At 44.7% G+C, this 14,751-nt stretch overlaps 2 protein-coding genes across 3 annotated transcripts in view; one reads left to right on the top strand and one right to left on the bottom strand.

Moving 5' to 3' along the window:
• IL37 (interleukin 37) overlaps positions 1-14,751 on the top strand; it is a 171,047-nt gene that overhangs the window by 71,941 nt on the left and 84,355 nt on the right. The window lies entirely within an intron of this gene.
• Positions 272-5,554, bottom strand: LOC103544835 (interleukin-1 beta). The gene is made up of 7 exons (XM_008511621.2): positions 5,422-5,554; positions 4,934-4,992; positions 4,352-4,403; positions 3,890-4,094; positions 3,177-3,338; positions 1,777-1,907; positions 272-1,080 (listed from the first exon to the last, which is right to left on the bottom strand). Exons 2-7 carry the CDS (start codon positions 4,975-4,977, stop codon positions 868-870), a joined length of 807 nt encoding a protein of 268 aa, XP_008509843.2. The 5' UTR covers positions 4,978-4,992; positions 5,422-5,554; the 3' UTR covers positions 272-867.

Raw genomic sequence — 14,751 nt, forward strand, 5'->3', positions numbered from 1 at the left:
AGCTGTTACCACCCACCCTTACTCCTTGTAATGTGTCACCTGGTCCTATTTTATGACCATTGTGCATCAAATACCCTTTTCTTGAAAAACAGAACTGAAGGGGAGGGGTAGGGAGGCTTGTCTTTTCTGGCCAGTGATTTTCCTTGGTACTTTGTAGTGCTCAGTCATGAGGAGTGGGCTTCCAGCTCCCCAAGGAGAGCTCTCATGGTCCCAATTCTCTTTTCGTTTCTTTGTCAGGTCCCAGAAAAGTCAATTACCACATGGAGAGCAATTTTTTTTTTCCGCAAAATTTATTTCAGAATCATTGAAACAGTGTGATCATGCTTCTTTCCTCATAAATATTCCTATTTAAATAATCTGAGCTGACATATTTTCAGGCTTGGTAAAAGGACTTGGTATAAACATGGTACACTAGTCCAAATTAAACTGGTTCCATAGATGTTGAAGATTGGGCTCATTCACAGACAGTGCTGCTTCCTGGCCACCTTGAATTAAATTAAATAGACTAACCCACCAATAAATAAATAAATAAATAATTAAGCAGTTGCTCATCAGAAGCTGGGTGCAAACGACAGAGGGTTTCTTTGAACTGAAGTGCAGAAGTTTCCACCAGGCTGACTTTGAGTGAGTAGCAGAGGTGAGAGAGGCCCTGCTCAGCAGAGGGGGTCTGAGGATTGGCTCTGGGAGACGGGGCTGCTCCACCCGCCTGCTGGGCAGGAGCTCTCCTTAGCACTAATATAGGGAAGGCAGCTGGGCATTGATTAGACAACAGTGAAGTGCAGCCTGCAGCATGTTCAAACCCTTCTATTCCCCTCTGCCACCCTTAAGCTGTATTCATCACATGTGGACTCTCTGGATGTAGTATTCTTAGGCAGAGGTGATTTCCATGATGAAGTCAGTTATGTCCCGGCCGCCTCTGGTATTTCCTAGGAAGACAGGCTTTTTTTCTGCTTGAGAGGTGCTGATGTACCAGTTGGGGTACATTGCAGACTCAAATTCCACGTTGCCCTTGATTTCCATCTTGTTGAAGACAAATCGCTTTTCCATTTTCCTCTTTGGGTAAGTATTGGGGTCTACTGTCTGCAGAAAAACATAAATAAGAAGTTTTATGAGGGAAGGGGCAAAGACACTCTGGTAAAGGTGTTCTCTGAGTCAGCTAGAAAGGAAAGTGATGAGCAGCATGCAGGAACAGGAGCTAGACTCCTGAGTTATCTTTCTGACCATAACTTTCTGTGTGATGACTAAAGGATCTCTTATACTTCCTGAAAGTTAGTATCAAATGCTAAGGAGCATAACTTAGCAGAGATTTTTTTTAAAAAGCGTAAATTATGTTAAAGCTTCTAGGATTATCTACTTTCCAGGGACTTTTCCTTATGGCCCTGGCCAGAGTGACTTTGAACTTGCAATTGAAGGTTTTGCTGAGAATGCTGGGGGCTGAGGTCCCTTGAATTGATTATTTTCCCAAAGTGTTATCTATCAAATGGAGCAACACTGACAATATATAATCCTTCCAACCTTAATATTGTATAATCATTTGGATGGTAACAATCGTAGGACACAATAACATCAATAAAATGAATTAATTTTCTGTAGTAGGAGTGAAATTTGCATGCATTTAACACTTACATTAAATTTATTTACATTTATGCAAAATTGTCAAATACGTCTCCTCCCAGATATGTTGAGGGGAGAAGGTGGTTGTCTTGGAAGTAAGTGATGGCTAGGGGTGCTTCAGAGAAGCCTGAGAAGGGCCTACAGCCCCTGGTATTCACTCACCTCCAGCTGTAGGGTGGGCTTCCCATCTTTCATCCCACAAGACAGGTACAGGTTCTTTTCCTTGAGGCCCAAGGCCACAGGTATCTTGTCAGTCTCTTCTTCTCCTTGCACAAAGCTCATGCAGAACACCACTGGAGAAAGGAGAGGGGCCTTGTGGTCAGGGACACATAAGAGTGCAGGGTTGGCCAAACAATTGGACTCCAAACCCAGGACTCCTACAATTTAGCATCCTCTGTGGAAACCCACACTCGGGTTCCTATGGCCTAACAGATAGGATAACTTGGCTTCTCACAGACAATATCACGGCCACTTGGTTGATTCAAGTTTCCATTCCAAAATGTCTAGGGGTTTCTCAGAGCTTCATCACAGTGGCAATGAAGAATTAGAGGTCTAATTTTTAACAACTGAAGGAAAACAGGAAGCCTTCTTGTCAATGGCCAGTGAAGTGCCCACTGCATGAGCGGAATGCTTTGATCAATGTGAAAGGCAAGAAAAGAGATCAAGCTGGGCTCCTGAAAGAAATCAGGCACAAATCTATTTCAGGAACATAGAGCTGCAAGTGGGAAGATCTTGGGAAATGAGAGTCTTAGCTGGGAAGAGAGGCTCCAAAGAGAGACGCTCATTTCAACCTTCCTTAGTCACTGCGGTCTCACTTGGAGGCCCCAAGGTCATGCCTACAACTCGGTTCTAGAGAAACAGGATTGTCCTGGCCTGGCTGAGAGCAGAAGGTTTACCCCCAGCGATACCTGTCTCTAAAGTCAGCAGCCTTGGAAGAGAACAGGCTGCTCCTTTTCACTGTTCCCTTGGGCACAGTCTTGCATGCAGAGTTCAGCCACAGTGACAAGGTACCAGGCAGATACCCTCAACTCATGGGCTCCCCAGTTTTGAAACAATAGCCAATTACAGTAGAGAGATATAAGTTCTTTGTCAGTAAAATTTCTCTTTAGGGAACCATCTGGTTTTAGGCAGGGAGGATGTCAGGGTATAAGGGGGCAGAGTTGAGACTGAGGATGGACTAATATCTCTACACCATGCTGGTTTCCACTTCAACAACAGGAAAAAAAGAACCCACTGGCAGTTAAGTCATTTCCATCAAATGACCCCTTTCCAGTCAAAGCAGTGACATTGGACTATCATTAAATGACTTGGCTGGACAATGATCCTGGGTATACTTGAGCAGTCCAATGTCTCAGAGTCACATCTCTTGCTGAAAAATGAATGTGCTAAGGCAATCAATCTGGTGTTATTGCTAGGACCAAACCCACAAGTTTACATGTTCTTTATTGTATGTTTTCTCACTTGTGTTGATAATTTGTCTTAACGTTCTACTTTGTTGAAAAATCTCGAGAATTAGCAAGCTGCCAGGCGAACAAGTAAGGAATCAAGCTGTCCCCAGTTACCTTGTTGGTTTGTATTCTCTCCATTGAGGTGGACAGCCTGCAGCTCACATGCACCGGACAGCACCAGGGATTTATGGTATATGTCCCGGAGTCTGCAGTTCACTGAATGCACAGCTGCATCACACACATAATCATCATCCCAGTTGTCACAGATGATGGGTTCTGAAATGTGGAATACATATATTGTTTAGAGTGAAAATCAGAAGGACAGGCCTGATGATATGAGGCAGCAGAATTTGGTTGCTTGGACAACATCTGAGCATGGCAGCCAAGGTTCGATTATAACATTGGTGGGAAGGAAGTTGAGGTGGGTAAGAACACTGGACCTGGCACCTTAAGATGTGGATTCAAGCTTCAGCTCGATTGCCTGCTGTCTACCATCAATAGAGCTCCTTATGTAGAATGGCGATGGCAATAACACTGGCCCAACAGGGACACAGTGAGACTTGCAGGAAATAATGTAAGTGAAAGCACTCTGAGAATGATGGAGAGATTTCCAAATGTGAGTAGTTATCAAGGTCTTACTTTAAGAATAGTTTCAACTCAAGGGATGATTAATTTGGCTTCTAGGCTTCTCTGCTTTCCTCTCATCACTTGGCCTTCTACTTTTAAAGGGCTTCAGCTTTGGGGGAATTTAGTTGACTATTGAGTTTTGGAGAGTAAGAAGGAAATGCCTGAAGATCTCCTGTCTGCCCTCAGCTCTCATTAAGTACCTTCTTCAAAGATGACAGAAAAGAGGCTCCTCAAGTCATCATCCTGGAAGGCCTGTGAGCAGGGAACGGGTATCTTCTTCAGCTTCTCCATAGCCACAATGATTGACACGACATGCTTGAAAGTCTTGTTGTAAAGTTGGTGGGAGAATTGAAGCTGGATGCCCCCATCGCCCATGGAGCTGAGGTCCAGGTCTTGGAAGCTGCCCTGTGGAGAGACCAAGGGAGTGAGTGTGTCAAGCTGGTCAGGCCCAAGAACTCCTGTTTTGATATTAGAGAGGTGGAAGTGGCATTTGAGGTAACTGAGGTGCTAACAACAAATGCTCCTCTCTGAAGCCCAGAGAAGTTAAGAGGCTTACCCCAAGCATGTCGCAAGTTAGAGGCAGACCCAAAACCAGAACATGGGCTTTCTGATGCCCGTGTCACAGCCCCTCTGAGAGTTGGGAGCTAAGCCCATGGTCTCACCTTCATCTGTTTTGGGCCATCCTCCTCAAAGAACAGGTCATTCTCATTGCCGCTGTATCAAAAAAGAGAGATTGCTCAGTTACATCTCCTAGACAAGTTTATTTTTCCTTCCCTGCAAAGAGTGTTCACTGTTGATAGGAGTCTGCAAACAGCATGCCCCTTAAAGCTGCTGAAGTTGGCAAATTCCATAGTGATGTACACGGAACAGGGTAGGAGGCAGGGCAGGAACCCCGGGTGCTCCTTTTGGATCCTGAGACCTAACTTCCGGCCCAGTTGAAATCTAAGCTTTCCCTTGCAGTCAAGCCACACTTTGCCAAGAGGTGCCCTGTAGTGGCCACTTGGAATCTTTTCTTCCTGTTTGCCATCTGCAGGAAGGCCCTGCAGAAACAACCTCTGGATGGCCTATGGGTTTCAAGGCTGGATTTGCAGTGAGAAATCAGTCTTCACCCCAGGTCAACTTGGAACCCTCGTCACCACTATAAGGAGAGGTTGGGGGACAAATCTGGTCTCCAAGCACAGATTACAGCCCACTGTTAAAAGGTGAACCCAGCTCACATTACTAGTCTCAGTCTCCCCACTTACCTGCAGTAAGTCATCATGTCACTGGTGTCGGGTACTGCTGCCATGGCTGCCTCAGAAACCTGTGTAAAGAGGAGAAATTGAGTGACCACTTGCCATGCCAGTCCCCATGAGGGCTTCCTTCATATGTGAGTTTCCCTCAGCAAGTAGAACATAGTAGGCATACAAAGAAATAATGTTTGAATGAATGAGTGAATGCATGAAAGAGCCTTCCTTTGGGTCCAGAGGAAAACATTTGCCAAACTAAACCCAAATCAGGAGTGTATTTGTTAGGAGATCTGGGGCAGAGACTTTGACACCAATCTCTCAGGTGTCAGCTGCTAGATAGGCAGTGTTCATTCCCAGGCTATTTCACAAGTCATAGCATAATGGTATACCGGGCATTTTTGGAAGAGATATAGAGGAAGGGAGGGAAGGAGAGAAAGAGACGGAGGGAGAAAGACAGAGAGACTCCCCTAGAACCTAGTCATAAGGAAGAGTTAAAGTTGTACCTGAGCACTGAAGACTGGCTGGAGAGAACAGAATCCTGGAGTGGCCTGTCGTGCCTCGAAGAAGTGTCTGACTACCAATTTCTCCCTCACTGTTTTATGGTCTTCAAAAGCAGAAGTGCAGAGCTGAGAAATTTCCCCTTTGGTTAACTGATTTCACAACCATGTTAAAAAAAAAAAAAAAAAAAGGATTGATGGTAACTTCTGGTAGAGGGTAAACTGAAATAAGTCTCCAGTTCATGGAAGGGCAAGTGGTAGCAAACTATGACACATTTTTGCAAATGTGTCATCATGCAAATAAACATTGTTTTTCTGACAACGATTATGCAGATAATGTCAATTTTAAAATATGAGATTTTCCTACGTTAGAAGAATGTTTTCATTTAGGATCTTTGGGACAACGTGGAGGACACACAGATACACACACACAAACACACTCCCTCCCTCACTCCTTGTACTTATTTAAGTTTAGGAGCCTTCCCACTTTGAGATGGATTAATGGGCATAATGAAGCAAAGTAACCCTCCCAGTCTGGGTTGGTAGCACTGTTCTCTACCTTGACAGCTCTTGGTCAATCACAGCAGCCTCTGGGGAGACACTTGACCTCCCTAGGATGGGGCAGAGAAAAGATGGTTGTGCAGGCTCCTGACGGGGCTTGGGGAATGTTTGAGATAAGCTCATGCAACCCTTTCAGCCCAGGTGCTGGTACCCTAGCCAATCATGCATGGAATTCATACCAATGTTTGATGAACAGTGAAACAAGTCTGGATTGAGAACATATTTGAAAACATTGTGAATAAGTCAAGCTTTCATCATCACAATCCTGTTTTAAAATGCAGAGATGTTTTCTGCCTGAAAGAATTTTTTGTTAACTCTGAAAAGTGAAATATTGTTTTTATAAGACTATCCAGCTGAGATTATATCCCTTGATAACTCCAAGAGTTGTTAGATATTGTTTTTTCCCCCAGCTTTATTGAGATATAATTCACAGATAACATTGTGTAAGTTTACGGTGTACAACATGGTTATTTGATATACATATATATTGCAAAAAGATTGCCACAATAATGTTAGTTAACACATGCGTCACCTCACATAATTATATATATATTTTTTTGTGGCAAGAAGATTTAAGATCTACCCTCTTAGCAATTTTCAAGTATATGATACAGTATAGCTAACAATGTGCACGTGGAGTACACTCATGTACACCAGGTACTCTAGATTCCCAGAACTTCATCTTATAACTGGAAATTTGTACCCTTTGACCAACATCATCCTGTCCTCCCCCTTTCCCAGCCCTTGGAAATCATTATTCTTTTCTCTGTTTCTATGAGTTTGGCTTTTTATTTTTATTATTTTAAGATTCCACACATAGGTGAGATCATACAGCATTTGTCTTTCTTTGTCTGACATTTCACTTAGCGTAATGCCCCTGAGGTCCATCCATGTTGTCACAAATGGTAAGATTTCCTTTTCTTATGGCTGAATAATGTTCCTATATATATATATATCACATTTTCTTTATCCATTCATTCACTGATGGACACTTAGGTAGTTTCCATGTCTTGGCTATTGTGAATAATGCTGCAATGAATGTGGGAGAGTAGATATCTCTTTGAGATAGTGGTTTCATTTCCTTTGGATATGTACCTAAAAGTGGAAATGTTGGAGCATATGGTAGTTCTATCTTTAACTTTTTGAGTAACCTCCATGCTGTTTTGCATTGTAGCTACCTCAATTTAGATATCCCACCAACAATGCACAAAATGCACCCTTTTCTCCACATCCTTGCCAACACTTGTTATCTCTTGTCTTTTTGGTAATAGACATTCTGACAGGTGTGAGGTATTATCTCTTTGTGGTTTGGATTTGTATTTCTCTGATGATTAGTGATGTTGGGTATTCATATATCTGTTGGCCATTTGCATGTTTTCTCTGGAGAAATATCTATTTAAGACCTTTACCCATTTTTAATCCAAATACTTGTTATTTTGCTGTTGAGTTGTATGAATTCCTTATATATTTTGGATATTAATCCCTTATCTGAAATATGGTTTGCAAATATTTTCTCCCATTTGAAAAGTTGCCTTTTCATTTTGTTGATGGTTTCTTTTGCTGTGCAAAAGCTATTTAGTGTGATTTAATCCCGCTTGTTTTATTTTTGCCTTTTTTGCTTGCACTATTGGTGTCATATCCAAAAAATCATTGCCAAGACCACTGTCAAGGAGCTTTCCCCCTATGTTTTCTTCTGGGAGCTTTACACTTGCAGGTTTTACATTTAAGTCTTTAATCTATTTTGAGTTAATTTTTGTGAGTGGTGCAAGATAGGGGTCCAATTTCCTCATTTTGCTCGTGAATATCCAGTTTTCCCTCTTTCGCATATCTATATTATAGCACTTATGGCACCAAATTGAAACCTTGCTCACTTATCTGGTTCCCTTAGCAGGCCGTGAACTCTTGTAGAGCTGGGTCTAGCACAGTGCCTAGCGTGTGAATTCAGGCAGCAAAATTATTTGTAGGATTTTGACAATTAAGCATATGCCTACTACGTGGCAGGTACTGTGCTTGCTCTGCATTGTCCATGGGAGAGAGTCCCTGCCTTTTACAGGCAGGAGGGAAATAGACTCTACTGTGGGGCAAGGATAGCCCAGTGGGCTTGCTCACCAAGCAGCCTCCTGCTTCTTAATTTGGCTCCCAGTACCTTGAATCAGGAAGGCAAACACAAGAACTCCATCTTTGGTAAGTTATATGTTCCACAGGGAATCTAAAAGTTCCATCCTGTTCAATGAATCAGTTTCTTATGAGTTTGGTAAGCAATAGTCAGTTCTCAACTCTGAGCCCTCATAAAATTGGATATCTTGTTCTGCAGAAACCCCAGAGGACCTGTCTAGGGAAGCTGGCGGACTCCACTGTTTTGACTCCACAGGATCCACTCTGCAAATTAACCACTGATCCCCAAACCTCACTGAAGGAACTACTACCTTCCTCAGAGTTTTTATGCTAGGGTCAGCAAGACCTGGTCTGGTAGCTCTGTGGGCTCTCCTGACAGAAAACACAGAGATGACTTCAGTCTGTGGATGTGATTAGAAGCTGAATGAAGGAGGGTGAAAGCCAAGGACAGAAAGGGTGGTATGCAAGGGACCTGAGTGTCATTTCTTAGTTAATCCATTCTGTTTCTGGGATTTGAGATAGAGGTCAGGAATCTTGAATCTACTTCTCCATCTTCTAGTATCCAGGGTGCATGAGCTTCCATTCTTTCTGCTCAAGGGAAATTTTGGAGCCATGGGGCAATGCCCCTTGACGTAGTAGTCTCTACAGTTCTGCCATGTCTCATCCCAGCACTGTAGCCGGGACCCAAAACCTGGCAGCATCCTGTCCATCTCAGGAAGTGAAACCTCTTATTGTGTCAAGCAGGCAGGTTGCACAATGCATGTATCAAACCCTGTCTTTTCAAGGAGACCACTCAAGCCACAGCACTTCCTTCCGGTCCTCAGTGAGCAGAAAACATCTCACTACAGAAATAGTTGCACTATGGGAGGGCCTGGAAGAGTGACGAGGATGTAGATGGCGATGCAGACCAAGGGAAATGAAACAAGCAGAAGTGGGGAGTTGGCAATGCCAGGATGTCGTGGGGAGCTCCAGCTTTTGGGGAATTCTTCAGTTCTTGAGTCACTCAAGCCCTACTCAGCTGCAAGTTGCCCTCTACCCTGGCAAGTCATTCCTCCAAGACAGGAGACTGGCATTTATTCAGAGCACCAAGTATCTTGGTACCATCTTATGTTTGATGTTGGACTTCTAGCCTCTCTTATCAAGGTTGGCCTCACCCAAATGGTCTTCAATAATTTTGAACAAGAAGACAAGCAAAATAATCACGAGTCAGTTCTTGTATTATCATGTTTAAATGTAGTAATGTCTGCTCTCTGCCATGGGCTGTTCCTTCCTTTTTCACTCTTTTGCACAGAACTAAGCCATGACCGTTCCCACCATTTTCTCCAAGTTCCATCTGATCCTGGGCATTGACTTCCTAACATTGTTCTTAAGAGTCTGTTGTTTTCCTTCCATCATTCCCATGGGTCTTTCTGGTATATGAAAGTATAAACAATGTCCTGTGTAGCCACACCTGTCTCCATTGATGTCCCCTCCTTTTCTTTCTGCTTTGGGGATTATTTGGGATTGGGCAGTCCGACATTTAATTTTGAGACCTCAGCTCTTCCTCTTGCAGCAGCATCTCCAACGGGGCTGCCCCCCTTCTTGGACCCAGGTACTCAGAGAGGAGACAGGCAGACTCTAGGGATGTTCCATTCTGCCCTTGGTCTAGAACAAAGAGGGCTTAGATATATGAGCAGGTGGCTGGGTCTAGTCAGGTACATGGTCTCCAATGGCTTCTGCCTGTCGACTGAGTCACTATTTCACCTCTGAGAGACCGATGAAAACTTTTCCTTTCTTTGAATACAATAGCAGAAGCTCCTGGGTGGGTGCGGTTGATGCCAGGGCCTTCCTATTCTAGATCTTTTTCTCACACACAATGGGTATAAGAGAGTCAGCTGCAAACACAGAGCCCAGGGACCTCTTACACCAGGGGTCTGGAAACATTATCTATAAAGTGCCAGACTGTAAATGTTTTAGGCTTTGTGGGCCATATGGTCTCTGTTGCAGCTATTGAACTCTGCCATAGTTGTGAGAAAGCAGCCACAGATAATACATAAATGGATGGGTTTAACTGGATTTTTTCTGCAGGGTGTGGGATACAGGCTGATGTCTTATACCATTGTATTACGCCATTTTTCTTGGATACAAATTTAGAAACAATACTTAAAAAAAAGTTGTCCTTTATTGAGCACCTCCTAAGGGCTAGGCACCTTTTCCTCATTGTCTTATTCAGTCTTCACAATAAACGTAAACTTTAAGGTAAATACTGTTGACCCGTTTCACCTATGAGGAAACTAGGGCTGACAGAAGTAATCTATCTAAGACCAGACAACTAGTAAATGCTGGAACTATGACTCAGAGATGGGTTAGTGGAACCCAAACCAGATCCTTTTTTGGTCACTTTTAATTGTTGCAAACATTTATTGTCCCCATCTCGTACTGTCCACAGTGCCTATCTGCTGATCCCTCTCTCAATGATCTGAATATATTCTGAAAGACATTGGCTTGGGAGATTCACATATCTCTGGTACTCTGCCCTGAAGTGTTTCCACATTGTCCTTTTAGGATTAGGATAAACTCTGTTCCCTTGTCCTCTCTCCTTTTCCCAATTGGTTGGGACATGTTGTAGGAATTCGCTTCTTTCTCTTTCTCTCAAGGTAGCATTGGGACTTTCCAAACCGGGTTTTTAGTTCTCTTTCTCCCTTTTCTGAATTTCTTCCTTATTCTTCTTCACTTTCTCACCTGCTACTGGCAGCTCTGTCGCTTGATTTCCTATGTCCTTTCCTTTTTTCCTTAAGACTTTGTTATAGCACTGTCAAAAAAAATCCACTTAGATTTCTATCCATGGAATCATATGCTTTTTTATGATGCTAAAAAATAATTCTCTCCTAAAATCTATCATAAAATACTTCTCTCCTAAACTGTCTCTTGTTTCTGTCTCCTACCCATTGGTTATTACATAATTGAAGAGATTGGGTCATTTCCTCCCAGGACTTGGTTAATTTCACTTCTTCAATCACTTCCTCCTTGTTGGCTGGAACTGAGTTTTCTATCTTCTGGGAGAGGAAGTTCTCAGTAGGGCCACTCAGGATTTGTTGGCTACATGGGTCAAGTATAGGACCCAGATCTAGGTGGTAGATCTTCCCTAAATACTGAGCAATGTGGAATGAAGAAGTCTGATTGTGTAAAAGTTTTATAAAAATTCTGCCGAAACGTCAATAAAATGGATAGATAGTTCAGAATTCAACAACTACTGACTAGAGATTCCTTTTTTCTCCCTAACATGAAAGATTTGGAAAATCATCCAACATCTAAATATGAAGCTATGAGGCTGCCTCACAGGACCCATTTTTCAAAATATGTTTTCACCAGAGTGATTTTTGATGTGATAGTTCCAGAAATGATCTATCAAAGTTAACAGACGATGTGTGCAAGTAGGAAAGTTACATGTTAGAAGTAGTAGTGATTTAAAAACTATCCTTCTCATGCTTTTTGTTAATATACACGCTAACTTTCAAAGTTTCAAATAATACAAAAGTAGTTAAAGCAAGACGGCAAGCCCTCCACTCCCCCTGCCCCACTGCCTCTCTCACAGGATAAGCCATTCGACCAGAATATATCCTAGTCACTGCCACCCAAGGACTCACCCATCCATCTATTCATCACCCACTATCAGTTCTCTGAACAGGCTTCTTTTGAGCACTTCCTGAATACCTGGTATCTGTAGATTTCTCTCTATCCCCACACTTCATTGTAGTACAAGCCCTTCTTCCTTCTGTCACCTAGGTCATTTAAATCATTTCCTAGTGGTTCGTTGCTGCTATGGAAACTCTGTGCATCCATTCCCCACTCGTCAGTGCCAGATATCTCTCCACAGAGCAAATCTGGTGACATCAAGCCCTTGCTCAAATCCCATCATTGGCTCCCCATGCCCTTTGTGGATGAGTCTAAACCCCACAAAGCAAGGCAAGCAAGGCCCACCATGGAATCCTCTGCCCTCCTCTCCTCTCCCACACTTCAGCCCTCTAACCTATGTGCAGTCGCTTGAATGTGAGATCCATTCCAGCCTCTGTGCTTTTGCACAACCTGTTCTTTCTGCCTGGACCACCATCTCCTCTTTGTAGTTTGGCCAACTCCTAGTCCTCGGGACTCAGCTCAGGCTTCATCGCCTCCATGACGAGCCCTTTCCCAAGCTGGGTTGTCGGTGCCCCTCCCCTCTGTGGTGTGCCTCTAACCCTCTGCAAACTCCCTCATTGTGCTTGGTTTGCTTGTCTCCATTACTGTTAATGTACCTGTTGCAGGGCTGGGATTATAGCTCTCATCTCCCTGCCTGACACATGACAGTGCTCCATGAGTGTTGGCTGACGAAATGAGTGAAGGCCAGGAGCGATCATGCCACCACTCTCAGGCTTCCATCTTGAGCTAGCTTCCTCTGACAGGAAAATGTTTCCTTAGGAAAGAGTATCTTTGGATTAAAAGCAGAGACTCACCAGAAGCACAATGTCCAGCTCAGAACGAACTCCTCAGTCAACAGCCTTGTTGAGAGGGAGGCAGCAGGTAGGCCCCAAGGACTTCTAGAGTGGGGTGGTGGTTTGGGCCTGGTTGGGGTGTTGTCCTCTTGGAGGGTGCAGTTCTTGCCACGAAGGCACAGTGGGCACCTTGCAGGTCTGGCTTGGATGCGAAGAGTGTGTGGGGAACAGATAGCTACTTGTCTGGGGGATTCTGAGCCTTTTATGAAGTTTTCTGGGACAGGGAGGTGAAGGGAGCTGACTCTAATCAGGAAGAGGTGTTGTTCTCCTGTCTTGTTTTCACCAGAAATACCTGGGAGGTAAATTTCTGGAGGGCCATTGTCGTTTCATCCATATGGCAATTTTGAAGTGTTTCTTGAGGGCTTTCCAAATTCCTCTGAGAATGTAGGAGTTCCAAAAAGATAAAGTCAGAGGTTATGGCATGTGAGGGTAAGCATCTTTCGGAATGACTTTCATCATTCATTCATCCCTTTGTTCATTCATCACACCGGGCACCATTTGAGGGGTGTGTGTGCCTGTGTGTGTGTGTTTTGTGTACACAGAGGAAGGGGAACAAACTGCACAGGAAGTAGTAGCTGTCCTCAAGGAGTTTTTGCAACTGCCCACAACTCAAGACAGAATCTGGCAAGTACTGGGGCAGTTGTATAAAGCACCTGTCACGGAGGGGTTATCTGTCCTTTCCTCCACACACACTGAGGGACAGAGCCAGGCCAGAGGAGGCAGAGAAAAGTGGTCCGTCTCTGTGAACTGAGAATGCTCTAGGCTGCATGCTGGGCTGCTTTTTGGGAAATTGTAGGCTCTTGTTGGAGGGTTTGTTCCCTGCAGAGCAGGGCTGAGGGCCTGAGAGCATCAGGATAGGTGTGGGGCTGAATGCCTCCTCACTCTGGACAAGGGACCGTGACAAAGAACTGGGCTGATCTTGGCAACCCGGGGTGGGGGTGGGGTGGGGTTGGAGGGCTGGCATCCCCATGTGGCCATTGTCACTGGCTTGAGACCCTGAAAGGAACAGATATGTAGTGTCAGACATCCTGCGGGGAGGGCACCCTGGGGCAGGGGCAAGGCTGTGGTGGGGTAGGGAAACTTCCTTTCTGTGTTAGGCCTCAGAGCTACTAGGGCCAGAACTCTAAGCCTCGCACCTGCCTGCGGCCCACCCTGGAGGTGGGGTGCAGGGAATCGGCAGTGCGCTGGTTCCTGCCACACTGAGACTCCAGAAGTGAGGCAGGGAGGGAGGGCCTGGCCTATGGGCCTGGGAGTAGCCACACTGCCGCTGGCAGTTTTACTTCCCTTCCCTGATCCTCAAGCCTTCAGAAAAGCCTCACTGAAGGAGGGAAGGTGGTCTCAGAGATTTAGGAGAAGGCAACATCCCCTGTCCAGGACTGATGTGGCAGGAGCAGTTAGGGACCATTATATGGCCAGCATGGCAGCCACCTCATGAAGGGTCCCTGAGAGCAGGGTCCTGGGTGCCTTTACTCACCAGAGTGTCCCCAGATGCTAGAGCAGTGCCCGGCAGGTAGCTGGTCCTCAGCATGGTTCCACTGACTTGAGTGAAGGAATGAGTGAATGAACGAAGGTCACCTGTGGCAGACACAGCTGTGGAAGTCCTGAGGTGGAGGCCAGAGGGAGGATGCTGAGGCAGTGTCTTGGGGACTCTCAGGAGTCACTGGGGACACATTGAGGGGGGTACATTTGTGTCCTCGGAATTAGGCATGAGGCAAATGTGACCTCTACTGTAACCTGGGCCTGCTGTATGTGGTTAATGGGTTGAAGGGGAGCAGAATATGCCATCCCAGAATGTGCTGCTTTGGCAGATAGATTATTTTGAGTTGAAGGCAATCAAGACCCAGCTGACTCAGGAAATGCTTTTACCTCCCCATTCACTTCCTAAAAGAATTTAGATAGGGGCCTGTGCCAGAAAGAGAGCTATTGCCAGAGATGGCTTTTTTAATCTGAAGGACTATCTGCATGGCAGGGCAAACATCTTACTACCAAACGTCTGCTCTTCTTATCTTCCTGGGAATTGCCCTCCTGCCCTTTGAAGCCCCAGGCCCTATCCCATTCCTTAACTCAGGATGGCATATAAGCCTCAGTTGCCTGACTGCCTTTGAGTCTCATAGTTTTAATTTATGCACGATAGTAAATTTGTTTTTCTCCT

The sequence above is a fragment of the Equus przewalskii genome, chromosome 14 (genome assembly GCF_037783145.1).
Source record: "Equus przewalskii isolate Varuska chromosome 14, EquPr2, whole genome shotgun sequence".
NCBI classification, from domain to species: Eukaryota; Metazoa; Chordata; class Mammalia; order Perissodactyla; family Equidae; genus Equus; species Equus przewalskii.

Excerpts from the sequence above, each read along its gene's own strand:
- LOC103544835 (XM_008511621.2), bottom strand. The coding sequence starts at position 4,977 with ATGGCAGCAGTACCCGACACCAGTGACATGATGACTTACTGCAG. Across the intron at positions 3,339-3,889 it reads TTCTGTCATCTTTGAAGAAG|AACCCATCATCTGTGACAAC; the intron begins GTACTTAATGAG and ends TCCACATTTCAG. Across the intron at positions 1,081-1,776 it reads AGCCCACCCTACAGCTGGAG|ACAGTAGACCCCAATACTTA; the intron begins GTGAGTGAATAC and ends GTTTTTCTGCAG.